The following is a 15444-nucleotide window of genomic DNA, read 5'->3' on the forward strand; positions in this document are numbered from 1 at the left end:
CACAAATAAAACTCTAAAACCGAAGATAAAAAGACTGAACACAAAAAAAACCCTGATCAATGCGCTAAAAAAAAGTGAAAGCATATAAAACCTTTGAGACAATTACTAGCAAAAAAAAAAAATCCAAAACCACTAAGAGTCTGAATGGATAAAAAGGGCCAGTGGGATGAGCGCAGCTCCCATTTACTTCTATAGGACCTTGACTACTTTTACTTAAAATTTTTGTATTAGAATTTTTCGTGATTTTTATACTTCATAAATCTTGAATTTGTAGAGCACACATTTTTAGAGAAAAAATATGATTTGTGAAAAAAATAGAAATTCAAATGCTATTAAATCGCCCCTTAGAGATAATTTTTGTTGCATTAAGGCAACTTTGCTCTAATGCAGCACAAGAATATTATTTGAATAATATACAAAAAATATATACATTGTAAAATGATTTTTAGAAGTCTTTAATAAGTCTAACATTGAATTTCAGGCAATGTTGTCAGGATAATAATGTGCAGATATTTGGTCTTTTCTGCCAATAACAGTAATGGATTCATATTTAAACAACTGCAAACTAATTTACAAGACATCATTTAGCATGGTTCACTTTGTAGGTTTTTTCCAAGGCACCAAGCACCACCATTTTTGGGAGCGGGATTGTTGCATTCACGTGTTCTTTGTCTCTTTCCAGCTTGGCATTGAGACCATGGAGACCAGCAGCTCCATCTGCCATCAGCTTTAACACCTACCAACAAAAGTGTCATGATTAGTTTACCTAATTCTCATGCAAACCTCTGACAACATAATTATCTTTTTCATCATGTGCCTTTTCAATATTTAGTATATTAAGGCCATTGAAGTGATTTCATTTTTGCATGATAAAGCTATATCCAGTGCCTAAATCAAAGGCCTCTAGAGGCTTGAGAAACAAATGATATGTAATTCAAAATACATCAAAGACTTCCCCCAATTGTATAACAGGATTACTACCTGTGCGTAATGTAGTTTCACATGAAGGACCATCAAATCCTGCAGCACACGAGCAGGTACATACATTATTTTCCAGGATAGGTATTCCATTATTGTGACATGGACCACAGCGGCATGGGTCAAACTCACTCAGATATTCATTATATGCCCGTTTCAAGTTCTGCCTCTTTGTCTCAATTCCAGAGATACCTGTTTGCTGTAATCCTTCATATATAGGTTGTGCCTAAAACAGATGACAAACCACACAAGTAGCTGAAGGATTATTAAGTTGTCACCAGAAATGCGAGAATTTTAGTAATTTAAACACAAGATTCCTTTTATGCTAGTTCTAGATTCAAATACCATAAATACTAAAAATATGCATTTACACATTTTTATAACATTTAAAATTGCTGGCATTTGTTATTTTTCTTTCATTTTGTACTTTAAGGGGCAGATTTACTAAGCTGGAGTGAATTTTCAAAGTTAAAAAAGTTCGAATTTTGAAGTAATTTTTTGGATACTTCGACCATCGAATAGGATACTACGACTTCGAATTTACTTAGACTTCGATTCGAAGTAAAAATCGGTTGAATATTCGACCATTCGATAATCGAAGTACTGTCTCTTTAAAAAGAACTTCAACTTCATACTTCGCCAAATGTTAGCCTATGGGGACCTTCCACAGCACTTTTCTAAGTCTTTGCACATCGAATAGAAATCCTTCGATCGATCGCTGAAGATAGTTTGAATAGTTCGATTCGAACTATTTAATTGTTCGAACAATTTCTATTTGATTGTTCAATCGATCGAATACACTAAAAATCCTTTGACTTCGATATTCGAAGTCGAAGGATTTTAATTCGAGGGTCGAATTTCGAAGATTTTTTTTACTTCCAAATTCGACCCTTAGTAAGTCTGCCCCTTCATTTGATAATTCCCTTTTATGCTTTTATTAGAGGATAAGTAGAAGTCACATCAGTGACCCAACGCTGGAGTTGAGTGGGTTGTTGGAGGTGGGACTTAACAGTCAAAAGGTAGAACAGACCATGGTTATCCTAATATAATACCTCCAATGGAGAAGTTATTCTCAGTTACCTGTTAAAGTCCCTTTCAGGCAGGAGTGTACACAGGTCAGCTACATAGACTGCTAATAGCAGGAGAACACTACAAATACTGGAATGTTTATTAAAGAAACAAAAATGATTACCTCAAAATCAATTACTGCTGGATTAAATTTGAGTGATCTTCCCCAATAACGATACATTCTTCGATCAAAGACATTCAACATGCCACCAGCAGACCCAGTGTCTCCTCCTTTTACATAAGTTACTACATCCTTAATAGTTCTTGAACTTGATGAATTATCTGTAAAATTGGAAGCCAGTTACAGACTATTTCTTCTGATGAAAAAGGAGCAGTGCCTATCTGGAGCTAACTACAAATTGGGTCATCCTAACCTATGAAGTTGCACCTATGCCCCATAACCCCTTGCCATTTGTGGTGGATTTTATTATATTGGACCAATGAAATTGCCGTCTGGATCCAAAGATCCACAGAGGAGCGTGCTTTGTTTTGCTAGGAAAAATGGGCTTTCTGCATTGGAAGTTAAAGACTAATACAAGACAAGGCAAAAAAACAGCCCATTGATACCAATGCATTTGTCAAAACGTCACCATTTTAGACAGATTATAGATGATAAGATAGAAACTTCAAAATTGAAAAAGGAGATCCCTCATTTTAATATTTTTTTTCCACTAAATTTACATTTCTGCCAACATAACTGTTTTGCCAAGATCGAAATACCTTACATAACAACATTTGCCAAAATGAAAAAAAACATACTCACCTTCGTTTTGTTTTTCAAACTTTTTACAGATTTCTCCTGATAATTTTGCTGATGGCAGTAAATCTGACTGATCTGAATTAACTGATAGCCCAATAGAAGCACCAAAACAATGTGAAACCATAGAAGCTGTGATCTCTAAAATATACAATAATAAATCATTATCTCATGCACCATATAATACCTTGCAATTAAACCTTTTTAAAGTACTAATAATTGACTTACGGTCTGCCCTTGCTAAATACTGAAACGAAGTGAGGATGGCAATAATAAACTAAAGATATACTGTATAAAGTTCTTATTGTTATGGCAAAGCCAGAGATGTTCTGGGTCGAAATGCTTACTTCCTATTTATCTGTAAACTTTTCAGTACAGCTATGTATTCTGTTGAACAACGCTGACAGTTTTTTGGTCTTATAAAATAAGGTTGAACAAGGATTAAAAAGTTATAAATTCACCTTGTCTTTTCATTTCCTCTTTGTCCAACACAACAACATTTTCCATCACACCTCCCATTATTCCAGAAGTTATGTAATGTGTACCAAAGTCATTAATAAACTGGGCATACAATCCATAATTGTACTCATCAGGAAGTTCCAGCAGCGCCTGCAACATATCTTCATCCAATGTTAACAAATTCCTTCTCATCTTAAATCGAGCTGTTTGGATTTTAGTCACTAGTCTCACAAATTGTAGATTCTACGGAAAGAGATAATAAATAGCACATCAAAACAATAATAAATCCATTGATAACATTTTGCCACTAAGAAAACTAAGAGAGAACATATACTAAAATGAATTCTATTATGGACACAGCAGGTAAATGCTGCAATACAGGGACCACTGATGTATGTAGTTTTTACCAATATTATCATTGAGGCCATTCAAATTACAGTTCCTGAAAAGTAAGGTGTTGACATCAGCAAAAAACACCTAACCCATATAACTCAGTTATGCATATTAACTTACTACAGATATATATGGCCTAGTAAAGCTGACAAATGTAAAATGATTTACCTGGTCTGAAGTACTTGACGTTGAAGTGAGATAAATGTAAGTAAAACAATGGTAGAAAACAATACCTTGTACTTGATCCAAACTAAAAAATAATTAATCCTTATTGGAAGCAAAACCAGCCTATTGGTTTTATTTAATATTTATATGATTTTCTAGTAGACTTAAGGTACGAAGATCCAAATTCCAGAAAGATCCATTATCTAGAAAACCCCAGGTCCCGAGCATTCTGATTAACAGGTCCCAAACCTGTTTCAGCTTTTGCTTATCAAGGTCAACATTAAGGGGCAAATTCATCAAGGGTCAAATTTCGAGGGGTTAAATCCCTCGGAATTCGACTGGGGAATAGAATCGAATAGAATCGAATAGGCAATTCGGGCGAATTTACGCGCTGGCGAATAGTCGAATTGGCGAATATTCGCCAGGCGAAAAGGCGCTCGATCGAATATTCGCTCGAAGGATTTTCATTTGATCGAATGCCTTTTTATTCGATCAAAAACCTGCCTATGAAAACAAGCCTATGGGACTTTCCCATAGGCTTTTAAAGCAATTCGGTAGGTTTTAGGTGGCGAAGTAGGCAGTCAAAGTATTTTTAAAAGAGACAGTACTTCGACTATCGAATGGGCGAATAGTCGCAGCATTTTTGCGCTCGATCCAGTACTTCGACTATCGACTGGCGAATAGTCACAGCGTTTTTGCGCTCGATCTATTCAAATCATTCTACTCAGGCGAATTTACGCCAATTCGATAGATGAGGAGCACAAAAATTCAAAGTTTTTTTACTTCGAATCCTTCACTCGAAGTTAGTGAATCGGCCCCTAAGGGAAAGATGTATTTATTTTTGCAGCTTTATTAACAGTCACAACTTTTTCCCTGATTATAATAATTATTCGCAACTTACAGAAAAAACAGCACCATAAAAGTTAATAAATCTTCTCTAAGATTTTTCTATAAGACCTTTAATATGATCAAGGACACAGGAGGAATGCAGTATGTATTAACAAATAAAGAACATTTTATTAATCGATTTTTACATTAACGTGCTGAAAAATTTCCACCCCATACCATGATCATGTGTTACTAGTCTTTGTACACGTAAAGTGTCTTTTTACCAAATGCCAAGTGGTCTTTATTTAATTTGGAGAATGGATATTTTAACATTAGAGAAATCAAATAGGATTGTTTTACAACAAACCAAGATTTCAGTTAGGTAAGTTTCAATTAACTAAATTCCAATTATTACAGAGAAAAATCAAATCAGTCTAAAGTAAAGAATTGTTTTTTTTTGTAGACAATGACAATTCTGTATATTGGAGCTTTGTGGATAATGGATTTCTAGATAATCAGTACCATACCTGCACAGGTTTTGAAGGACTAGTCCATTAGCTATAAATATCTGGGTCGATTTAGCTAGAGTCGGGGATTAGTATTGATATAATAGATACATTTGTGCTCAATTAGTATTTGAATTCTGTCAGTATTTCAGGCGCATTTGACTTTTGTAAGCAATTTAGTTCAAATAAATTTCAAAATAGACAATGCAATATCTTGTAGTCACAAAAAAGGGCATTTTGCCCCATAAAGGTCTCCCATGCCTTTTTCATATGATGGCATTTTATAGTGGTACCAGAAGGAAAATGAGTCACAAGTTGCTTGGTACCTAAGGATATTGTTAGATCCCGAAGCTATTATATGCCCCGCTCCTGCAAAATTCGTAAAAAATTAGCAAAACGCAGTCAGAATTGGCGCCAGCATCGAAGTTGACGGCGGTGCCCATTAAAGTTAATGGGTTCTGTTAATCGTCACCGGCGTCTAAACAGTCGCCGGTCCCAAAAAAACGTCTTTTTTTCGCGGCAACTTGACAAATTTATTTGCCTGCGCCGAAACACGGAAATTCGCCACAAATTCGTGCCTGGCGAATAAATTTGCCCATCACTACTGCCTAGAGGTATGCCTCAACCATTTATCATTTCCATTTTCAAAGATGCCTCCTGTTTGGGTTTATGGAAGCCTCCCACTTGCCTAAACGGATTCATAATACAGGTATGAAACTTGTTATCCAGAATGCATGGAACCTCGGGTTTTCCAGATAAGGGGTCTTTCCATAGTCTTAAGTCTACAAAAATATAATTTAAACATTAATTAAAACCAATAGAATTGTTTTGCCTCCAATAAGGATGAATTGTATCTTAATTGGGACCAAGTACAAATTAATGTATTATTATTACAGAGAAAATTTTTTTTTTAAAAAATGTGAATTATTTAATTAAAAATGGAGTCTGTGGGAATTCAGCGTACTCCGCATAACGGGTTTCTGGATAATGGATCCACTACCTGTATGGTAATATGAGACGAAACACAAGAAAAAGTTATTGTAACAATACAACAAAGTACCTTTTGTTTAAAAGATGTAATTTTTTTCAGATGGGATGTCTTTAACCCATACTTTAAGCCAACTTCAACTCCAACAGGAGATTCTACAACACTGACTCCAAAAGTCATTCCAAATGAAAAGGATGAGTCTCTTTTTACAGCATTAACAACTTCATTGGAATCCTCGTAAATCTCAAGAGACATTCTAGTCTCAGCCCGGGCCTGGAGAAAATACATTTTTATAATTAGAAATGAGTGGTTTGCTTTTCAATTTTTAAACCTAAAAAATAGAGTAAAGTACAAGCTAATTAAAGTACAGAATTATTTTTTTTCTTTTATATTTGTTTAATGATCACAGAAAACAATACTTTTCTGTGATCATTAAACACATATAAAAGAAAAAAAGTAATGTTTAATGATATTCCTACAGTACTGCTAAATTTGGTATAATATTCTAAATACACAATTGGCTACTGTGCAATGCAGGCCCATATACAGCAAAATGTTTATTGCTAAGTTAATACAGAATACCGAATTCAGCCGAATACCGAACCGAATCCAAACCCTAATTTGTTTTCTCAGGTTGTTTGAACGTTCAGGACATTCTGGAGACTTTGAAGATCTTTAGGTGGGAATAAATTTCCATTCCAAGATCCAATACAGTCCATGTGACTGGCCTTAGCTACACTTTCTCCCTTATTTAACTCCTTGTGTTTTCACCCATCCCTACAACAACCTAGGAAACTACAACACCCATAATCCCTAACATTGTCTTCCGGTTCCCTTCTTCCTGTCATGGCCCTTTCCTTCCCAGTTACTGGCTGACTTCCCACAGGCTTTCTGGACCCAAATATATAATATAGCTGAAATTAAAGGAATAGTTCAGTGTGAAAATAAAAACTGGGTAAATAGATAGGCTGTGCAAAATAAAAAATGTTTCTGATATAATTAGTTAGCCAAAAATGTAATGTATAAAAGCTGGAGTGAACAGATGTCTAATAAAACAGCCAGAATACAACTTCCTGCTTTTCAGCTCTATAACTCTGAGTTAGTCAGCGACTTGAAGGGGGGCCACATGGTACATTTCTGTTCAGTGAGTTTGTAATTGATCCTCAGCATTCAGCTCAGATTCAAAAGCAACAGATATGACCCATGTGCCCCCCTCAAGTCTCTGATTGGTTACTGCCTGGTAGCCAGGGTAACCAGCCAATGTAAACCAAGAGAGCTGAAAAGCAGGAAGTAGTGTTCTGGCTATTATGTTACACATCCAGTCACTCCAGTCTTTATACATTACATTTTTGGCTAACTAACTATATTAGAAACATGTTTTATTTTGCACAGCCTATCTATTTACCCAGTTTTTTATTTTTACACTGAACAATTCCTTTAAAGCACTGGGAAACATTTCTGTACCACATATACAGGATATAATGTATGCAATTTGAACAGAAATAGCGATAAGGAAAATATGATAAATGAGATGTTTTTATTATTACTATTTTATATGGAAACATGTACAGGTATAATGCTTTACCGAGAATAGTACCTCCTCCAGTAGATCCTATAGTCACATTCCCCAAGCCACAGGCACACAGTTTCATAATTTCATCATTGACCTAACAGTTTGTTTTTGGACTGTACAAAATTATAAACAAATCCAACACAAACACGGTGAAATGGTATAAAATCTACAAAGAGAGTTCCATGATTAGAATCAAATCCAAGACCCTAGAGATGCAAAGCAACAAATCTACTCTGTGCTGTTGGTGTATATGATGGAAAAAGCAGTAAATCTTATTTAATTAAATTCCAGGAACTTTTTGCTTTATTTTCATTTTGTTTTGGCCTGGTTTTCCCCTGTTTTGTGATAGCAGCTTGTACACAATGCAGAGACTAAGGCCAGGTTTATGAAATGTAAGCCATGGGGATAACACAAAGTGTGACATCGTTTGAGGGGCAGCAATGGCCCGGCAGTTAATTGCTACATAAAACATAGCAAGCTGCTCCTTTTTTGCTGTTGTGTCAACTTTGGTGCTAGTTTAAAAATGCATGCTTTTTTCCTTTGAACAGGGGACAGTAACTTTAACACTGAACCATTAATACAGCTGTAAGTGAAATCAAAAAAGCAATAGGGTTTTTTTTTAATAGGAGCATAAGAAGAAATAATACATACAAGGAACTGGTATATATGGAAGTTGTAGGGTTTCCGAAAATACTTCTCATCATCAGAATAGTACAGTTGTTCACACACAGGTTCATATCTCAGCTCCCTCCATTCTCCATTATAAATATATTCACACTGACCACCAAAATATCTGTGATCTATTACATTCTGTGTGTCTTCCTGAGTTAATATATTTATCCTGTATTGACAGCAGAAAAAATAACATGTTTTATTAAAAAAAAAAAAAAAAAACACCAGACCCTACTAAATCGATGGTTGGTTTTTTATGCAATGCTGCACACTGCATGTCCAGTTATAACTATATAACCTGAAGATCATAGTCATAAGGGCTCGAATACTTATGGGTAGAGTGCTATACATTGGGAAGTGTCTGTGCAAAGCATGAACAGTACATACAGTTCCCAGCACAGGACAACCTTACCCTCGCACCGCTTTCTCAGCTCCAGGGATTGGGAAAAGTGTTTTGCAGAAAATTTCATACTCCGGGTCATCACAGTTCTCCTCATCAGATGAATCCCTACAATCTAGATCTCCATTACAAACCAGTAGTCTTTTAATACAGCGACCTAAATATATCATAAGAACAATCATTTTTGAAAGTGCAAAATACCAACATTTTCAAGAAAAGTGGCATGATTGAAAACAATGTTGTATATCCCTCCAACATACAATTACTCAGTGACTGCATTAGATGTCTGCAACCAATGGCCTTCATGTTGTTGCTAAACCACAGCTCCCATTATGCGTTATCAGATTGTGGTTCTGCAATTCACATCTGTTCTACACAATGCATTCTCTTGGTCTAATGGTAGCCATACATGCATAGATCGGCTTGTTCGTGGGAAGCCCGTCGGAGTGCTCCATACACTGCCCAATAAGCTGCCAACTTTATCTGTCGACACTACAATTAAAAATAATCATGGTTATGTAGAAAAGTCTCTTTCTCTCTCATAAGTAAAGGTGCCATTTTCACTGATTGAACCGATTGCCATTCAGGCACTGCTAGTTTGACTAGAAACTGCCACATCAGTCAGGCCCAACCGATATAGAATGTAAATACTTTTAATTTTAGCTTCAAATGCTTATGGTTTCTATACCGGTTTAATAATGACCATTTAAAATAATATATTAATGTAATGTTTGTCAAACAGATAGTACATTCCCTTTAATATGGCTATTAGAGGGCCACAGAGGTCACCGTTTAAACTTCTTGTGTGTGCTGTTTACTAGCTACTGTTTAGTTATATGAGATACTATTTCTGTAGAATGTCACTAACTTAGATCATTAATATAATCTGCACAGATCCAGCTTGATACATCTACTAAATTACTCACCACTATCTTGACACTGAAAATCCTTCCCACAGTTATTCTCTGGAACACATTTGGTTGCTGCTTGGCAAGCCATTGTATCCCAAAGGCCGCCGACACATGATCTTCCTTCATATTTTGCTGGCTGAAGAAGTTTCCTGTACCTGTACTATACAACAAAAACATAGTGTGTGGCTTTAGATGACTACTGTTGAACTGTCAAAATTATCTTTTGGGAAAGAACAGAGCAGCAGGACAAACATAGATGCTACAAGCAAACAATGCAGGAGTCATACAAACTAACCGGAGAATGTAATAAAAAGCACAACATTTACCCAGGTGAAGGAACCCATAGCAAACAACAAGATGTAATACTTGTAACCCTCTTGATTTTAAAGGAATTGTTCAGTGTAAAAATAAAAACTGGGTAAATAGATAGGCTGTGCAAAATAAAAAATGTTTGTAATATAGTTAGTTAGCCAAAAATGTAATGTATAAAGGCTGGAGTGATTTGAAGTATAACATGTCAGTCTGATCACTACTTCCTGCTTTTCAGCTCTCTTGGTTTCCACTGGCTGGTTACCCTGGCTACCAGGCAGTAACCAATCAGAGACTTGAGGGGGGGGACACATGGGTCATATCTGTTGCTTTTGAATCTGAGCTGAATGCTGAGGATCAATTACAAACTCACTGAACAGAAATGTACCATGTGGCCCCCCTTCAAGTCGCTGACTAACTCAGAGTTATACAGCTGAAAAGCAGGAAGTCACTCCAGTCTTAATACATTACATTTTTGGCTAACTAACTATAGTAGAATTTTTTTTTATTTTGCACAGCCTATCTATTTACACAGTTTTTCTTTTCACAATGAACTATTCCTTTAAAGCAGGCAAGCGGTTGTATACAAAAAGAAAATACTGCGAGCCTGCAGCCTATTTACATGTGTTTCCTATGACAAGCTCAATGTTGCATCTATTTTATTGTTCAGCATTTGTGCTTGTAATCTTAAATAAACCTTCATCTTTTTAATTTGGATAGTTGTGCTGAGATCTCTTTACATCTGCCACCCACCAGATTTTTTTTAATTTACATCATTCTTGGAATACCACTTTTCCAATTTTAGTTGTGTATAGTTGCAAAGAATATAAGGCTACTTAAATTATATTATATGAGACGCTAAAAGTTTTTTCAGAAAGGTGTCCTAGATTTCGCTACTTGCCAAAATAAAAAAACTAATTTCAGCCATTTTTTAACTTTAAATGCATAGGTTGGACCCTTTTAGTGCCATAAAATGCAGAATCTATAGCACCCCCATGAAAAGACAATCTTGTCAGCACTCTAATTCTCTCTTTCTGTTCGTCTCTGACTATTTACATTTGTCTACGTGACAAAGCGGGTATATGAATTGTTGACCATGTCCCTAAAAGGATTAAAGTGCTCAAATGTAGGTTGCAATGAGTCAAAAAACATCTATCTAAAAAAATCTATAAATTAATAATTTTAGTGTATTTAAAATGCCACGATCATATAAAGACCCTTTGTTTATATCATACACATAAAGAGTAGTTATACACAGAAATTCTAACTTTTTTTTCTTGGCAAGGGGAACATGAAGTCCACTGAGACCACTGGTCTAACTGGCAATCCTCAGGCTGTGGTGTTGTGGTTCTGCAAAAGAAATATTGAGCATCATGCGACTGATGTACACTTGGTATCATTTTTATTTTAATAGTTTCTTTGTTTAGAAATCATGGTAAGCTCTGGAAATAACACCAATGATTACGAGCGCAGTTGCAGCTGAATCACAGAAAACTAACAAAGAAAATCTTGCACAACAAAACGTTGACATCTGTGGCACAACATTTTCTGGAATCATACCAATGAGATTCCATAGTTCTTCTGGCTACGGGATTCTCACATATTCAGAAAAACATTAGAGGTAGTGATCTAGATTAGATGTTATTAAATTACGAACATCAGTGGATTTTTTCCCTCGACTCCCTATCCATCTATGGTCTTAATGAAAGCATAACGATAAGCTATTTTCTCTAAAAATTTTATAGCAAATGATATCTCCCGAAATGTATTTTTTCAGATTATAACCAACACTTATGGGTTTTTTTCACAAGTTAATTTTAGCTTTCCTTGGTAGCCTATGTGTTTCAACTTTACAAATACTCCTTCTATACCAGTGATCCCCAACCAGTGGCTCGAGAGGAACATGTAGCTCTTGGACCAATTTGGATGTTGCTCCCAGTGACCTCAAAGCCAGTTCTTATTTTTGAATTTCTGGACTGAATGCAAGATTTGGTTATATAAAAACCAGGTGTAGTGCCAAAGAGTCCTCCTGCAGGCTGCCAATCCATGTAGAGGCTACCAATAGTCAATCACAGTCCATAATTGGCACCCAAAGGAACTTTTTTAATGCTTGTGTTGCTCTCCAACTTTTTTACATTTGAATGTGGCTCACAGGTAAAAAAAAAAAAGGTGGGGGATCCCTGTTCTATACTATGCAGCTATTTGTAGCTCGTCTTGACATAATTGGGTGACTGAGAAGCATCCTGAACACCAGTTTTGTACATGGAATTATAGCAGAATATAGCCTTATGTCAGATGAACAATCAGTCCCCTCCCTCCTCTCTGCCCGACTGTGTGGCCATGCGTCTATTTGCATGTGCTCGCATGAGCCCATTCAGCGCCGCAACCAGCCAAGTTGCCTAGAGTGCCTGGCCCAGCTTTGTCTGTCTTGCTCGCCTTGTTGGAGCTGTTACTTACTTTGATACACCTTCTTTTTACATTAATGTGGGGTGACTCAACACTGGTTTATATTGGGGTTACTTTGTCATTTAAATCCCTAGTTACAGTCCTACCAAAAAAAACGAACATCTCTAAAACTTTTAAAAATGTAAGCTTTTTGGACAATTACTACACAAAAAAACCCGAAAACCTCCTAAAGTCTAAATGGTTAAAAAAAGGTCCAATAGGATGAATGCAGCTCCCATTGGCTTCTATGGGACCTCAACTGCTTTTACTTGGAGAAGTTTTCTATTGGTGTTAGTGTTTATACACTTAATAAATCTCAAATTTGGAGCGTTGAAAGATTTAAAAAAAAAACCACTTATTTTTACAAAAAAATATGATTCGTGGAAAAAAAGGAAATCCGGAATTATAGTAAATCAGCCCCATAGTGTTGGTGAATTTAATCCAAACTAAACACTTTGCCACTTAGAATAAAGCCTAGGTTAGATAAAATTAATATTATTTCTAATTTATTTAATTAACGGTTTAAAAGATTTCTCAGACCTATTAGAAATTAATTTACACTCCACATCTGACAAGTGATCTTGGAAGGGGAGACATAAGGCAGTTGCCAGCTCAACAATTACTTTAGGGGTTGGTTGTTTTATTGAATATTATTGACTAATAATTCTAGTTTTCAGAAGCATTTCAGTGACTTGTGTATCCTTCTATGCAGACATCTTGTGAATAGTTCATCAGACCATATTCAATAAAAGGCAAGATTACCCAGGTGCAGTACCCCATAGCAACCAGTGTTTGCTTTTTAACAGATGACCCATAAAGGCAGCTATGTTGATATGCAGTGATCCCCAACCAGTAGCTCGTGAGCAACATGTTGCTCTCCAACCCCTTGGATGTTACTCTCAGGGTCCTCAAAGCAGGTGCCTTTTTTTGAATTCCAAGCTTGAAAGCAATTTTTAATGGCATAAAAACGCAGTAAAGTGCCAAGCAGAGCCTCTTGTAGGCTGCCAGTCCACATAGGGGCTACCAAATAGCCAATCACAGCCCTTATTTGGCACTCCAAGGGACTTTTTCATGCTTGTGTTGCTCCCCAACTCTTTTTACATTTGAATGTGGCTCACGGGTTAAAAAGGTTGGGGACCCCAGATATAGAGGATTAGGCCACATTTTGCACCTTTTATTACATATCTACCTAGAGTTAGGGCAACAGTTCACTGCAACAATTCAAATTACTTAGCCAATACAGTTTGCATGAATACACAACAACGGTTTTGCAAAATTCCAAAAAAAAACAACAATATTTTTGTGAACTTATTTGTAATGACCTGAGTCCAGGATACTATCTATTTGCTTGCACTTGTGTATAGGGGAGAGAAGCCCGGGTACTACATTCACAATAAGATTTTATTGAAAGAAAATCATATATATAATTTTCCTACCCAGCATTAGTGTAACAGCATTAGTACTAAGGAACTATATAATAAATAATTGCCATACAAATGCACTCAAGTTCTATGGAACACACTGTACTGCAGTTATTCTGTTTAGAAATGTATAAAACAAATCCACATAAATTATAAGCAATGATAACTAATCAAATGTCCAGCTCAGCCTTAACACAAACTAAACCCCCAGCTCAGCTGCAACACATTTTATCATTTCAAGCCAATAATATTTGTTTGACTTACCTGATAAAAAAGTTTCCATTTGGTGCATTATGTCCCCAAAGTGCTATGGCATGATATAACATTACAATTATAACCCTTTTACCCATAGAAGACTTCATTTTGCCTAACTATAGGTATTGCTGGAGGAATTGAAGATTTTTTAAGGGTTGAAGTTAAATTGTGATTTTGACTCTCTACCTTTCCCAAGTTACTGTGAATAATTGACAGAGTTTTAAATAATGCCCCTGACAGGGATCCGGGAAAAGAATTGCTAAACTGAAAAACAAAGTTTAGAAAAAGTGTAACTATGTTTGCTCTTCTCTGTTCTCTTCACTAATAAACCTCAGTGATCCGGACTCTGGTTTAAAATCTTATCTGCAAATAAATGTGCACATTACTGAGACAGCTGTTGTTTACTGTGTCAACGCCAGGGTCCATCAAATCCATGCTAACAATTGTCTACCTGACAAATCGCCTGCAAAGATTTCAGTTCATTAGTTCCTAAACCACAAATATTTGAATCAAAGTCCATGCAGATTATCTACTCCTGTTTTAGCATATTGAAAGCTATTGAAAACTCTTATCCTTTCTTTATACTGAAACATCTTATGGCAATGCCATTGGCATCGACCCTGTCTTAATAAATTTTTAGCAATAACTATGCGCTTATGTGCTGGCCCTGCTCTAATGTACAGTAGATGTTGCCTTTATTTCTTAATCCCTGCTACTTTTTATATAAACATCTAGCTTTTCTAGGCCAACGTAAATCAAAAATGGCAGCTTTCTCCCAGTAATCTACAGAATAAAGCCGTGAGGCACATCTCCAGCCAGAAAGTACTAACATTTGTACTCAGACAGTTTCAGAATGATCATAACAAGCTATAGCTTTTGGTATAATAATATTCCTCCAATTACACTGTCTGCTTCTATACTTAATTTCATGTTAATTTCCCTTTAGAGCAATGCGCTGGTAGTTTATGTTTTAATTTCATTTTATATGGCATTAACTCTTATGTTGTGATTAGTCATTTCAGTGTAGCATCATTACATCATGAAACTCATACATTTACAGAAAGGATCATAATTCACCAGCAGGCAGTATTCAACCGTTTCGATTTTTTTCTATGAATAGGTGTAAAAACTGTGATAGAGCAAAAGCTGATCTTATAGCACCCTCTAGTTTCCATTTCTTTCATTTATACAGTATGCAGTACATCATATACATTTAAATATATGCATCTTGTGTTTTTCATGATGCCATAATTTGTACAATTAAATGCACACAATTATTACATTATAAAATGCAATAGCATCTCATTGGGAATGAG

General features: G+C 35.8%; 1 protein-coding gene across 1 annotated transcript; it reads right to left on the reverse strand.

Moving 5' to 3' along the window:
• Positions 1-439: 439 nt before the first annotated feature.
• On the reverse strand, positions 440-14245 carry c8a.L (complement C8 alpha chain L homeolog). The gene is given in 11 exon segments (NM_001092080.1): positions 440-736; positions 982-1204; positions 2171-2328; positions 2810-2944; positions 3265-3505; positions 6215-6415; positions 8367-8556; positions 8800-8944; positions 9714-9858; positions 11276-11357; positions 14138-14245. Coding segments are annotated over 11 exon segments (1770 nt in total). The 5' UTR covers positions 14236-14245; the 3' UTR covers positions 440-584.
• Between the last annotated feature and the right edge of the window lie 1199 nt (positions 14246-15444).

This window comes from Xenopus laevis, chromosome 4L (assembly GCF_017654675.1).
Source record: "Xenopus laevis strain J_2021 chromosome 4L, Xenopus_laevis_v10.1, whole genome shotgun sequence".
Taxonomy (NCBI): Eukaryota; Metazoa; Chordata; class Amphibia; order Anura; family Pipidae; genus Xenopus; species Xenopus laevis.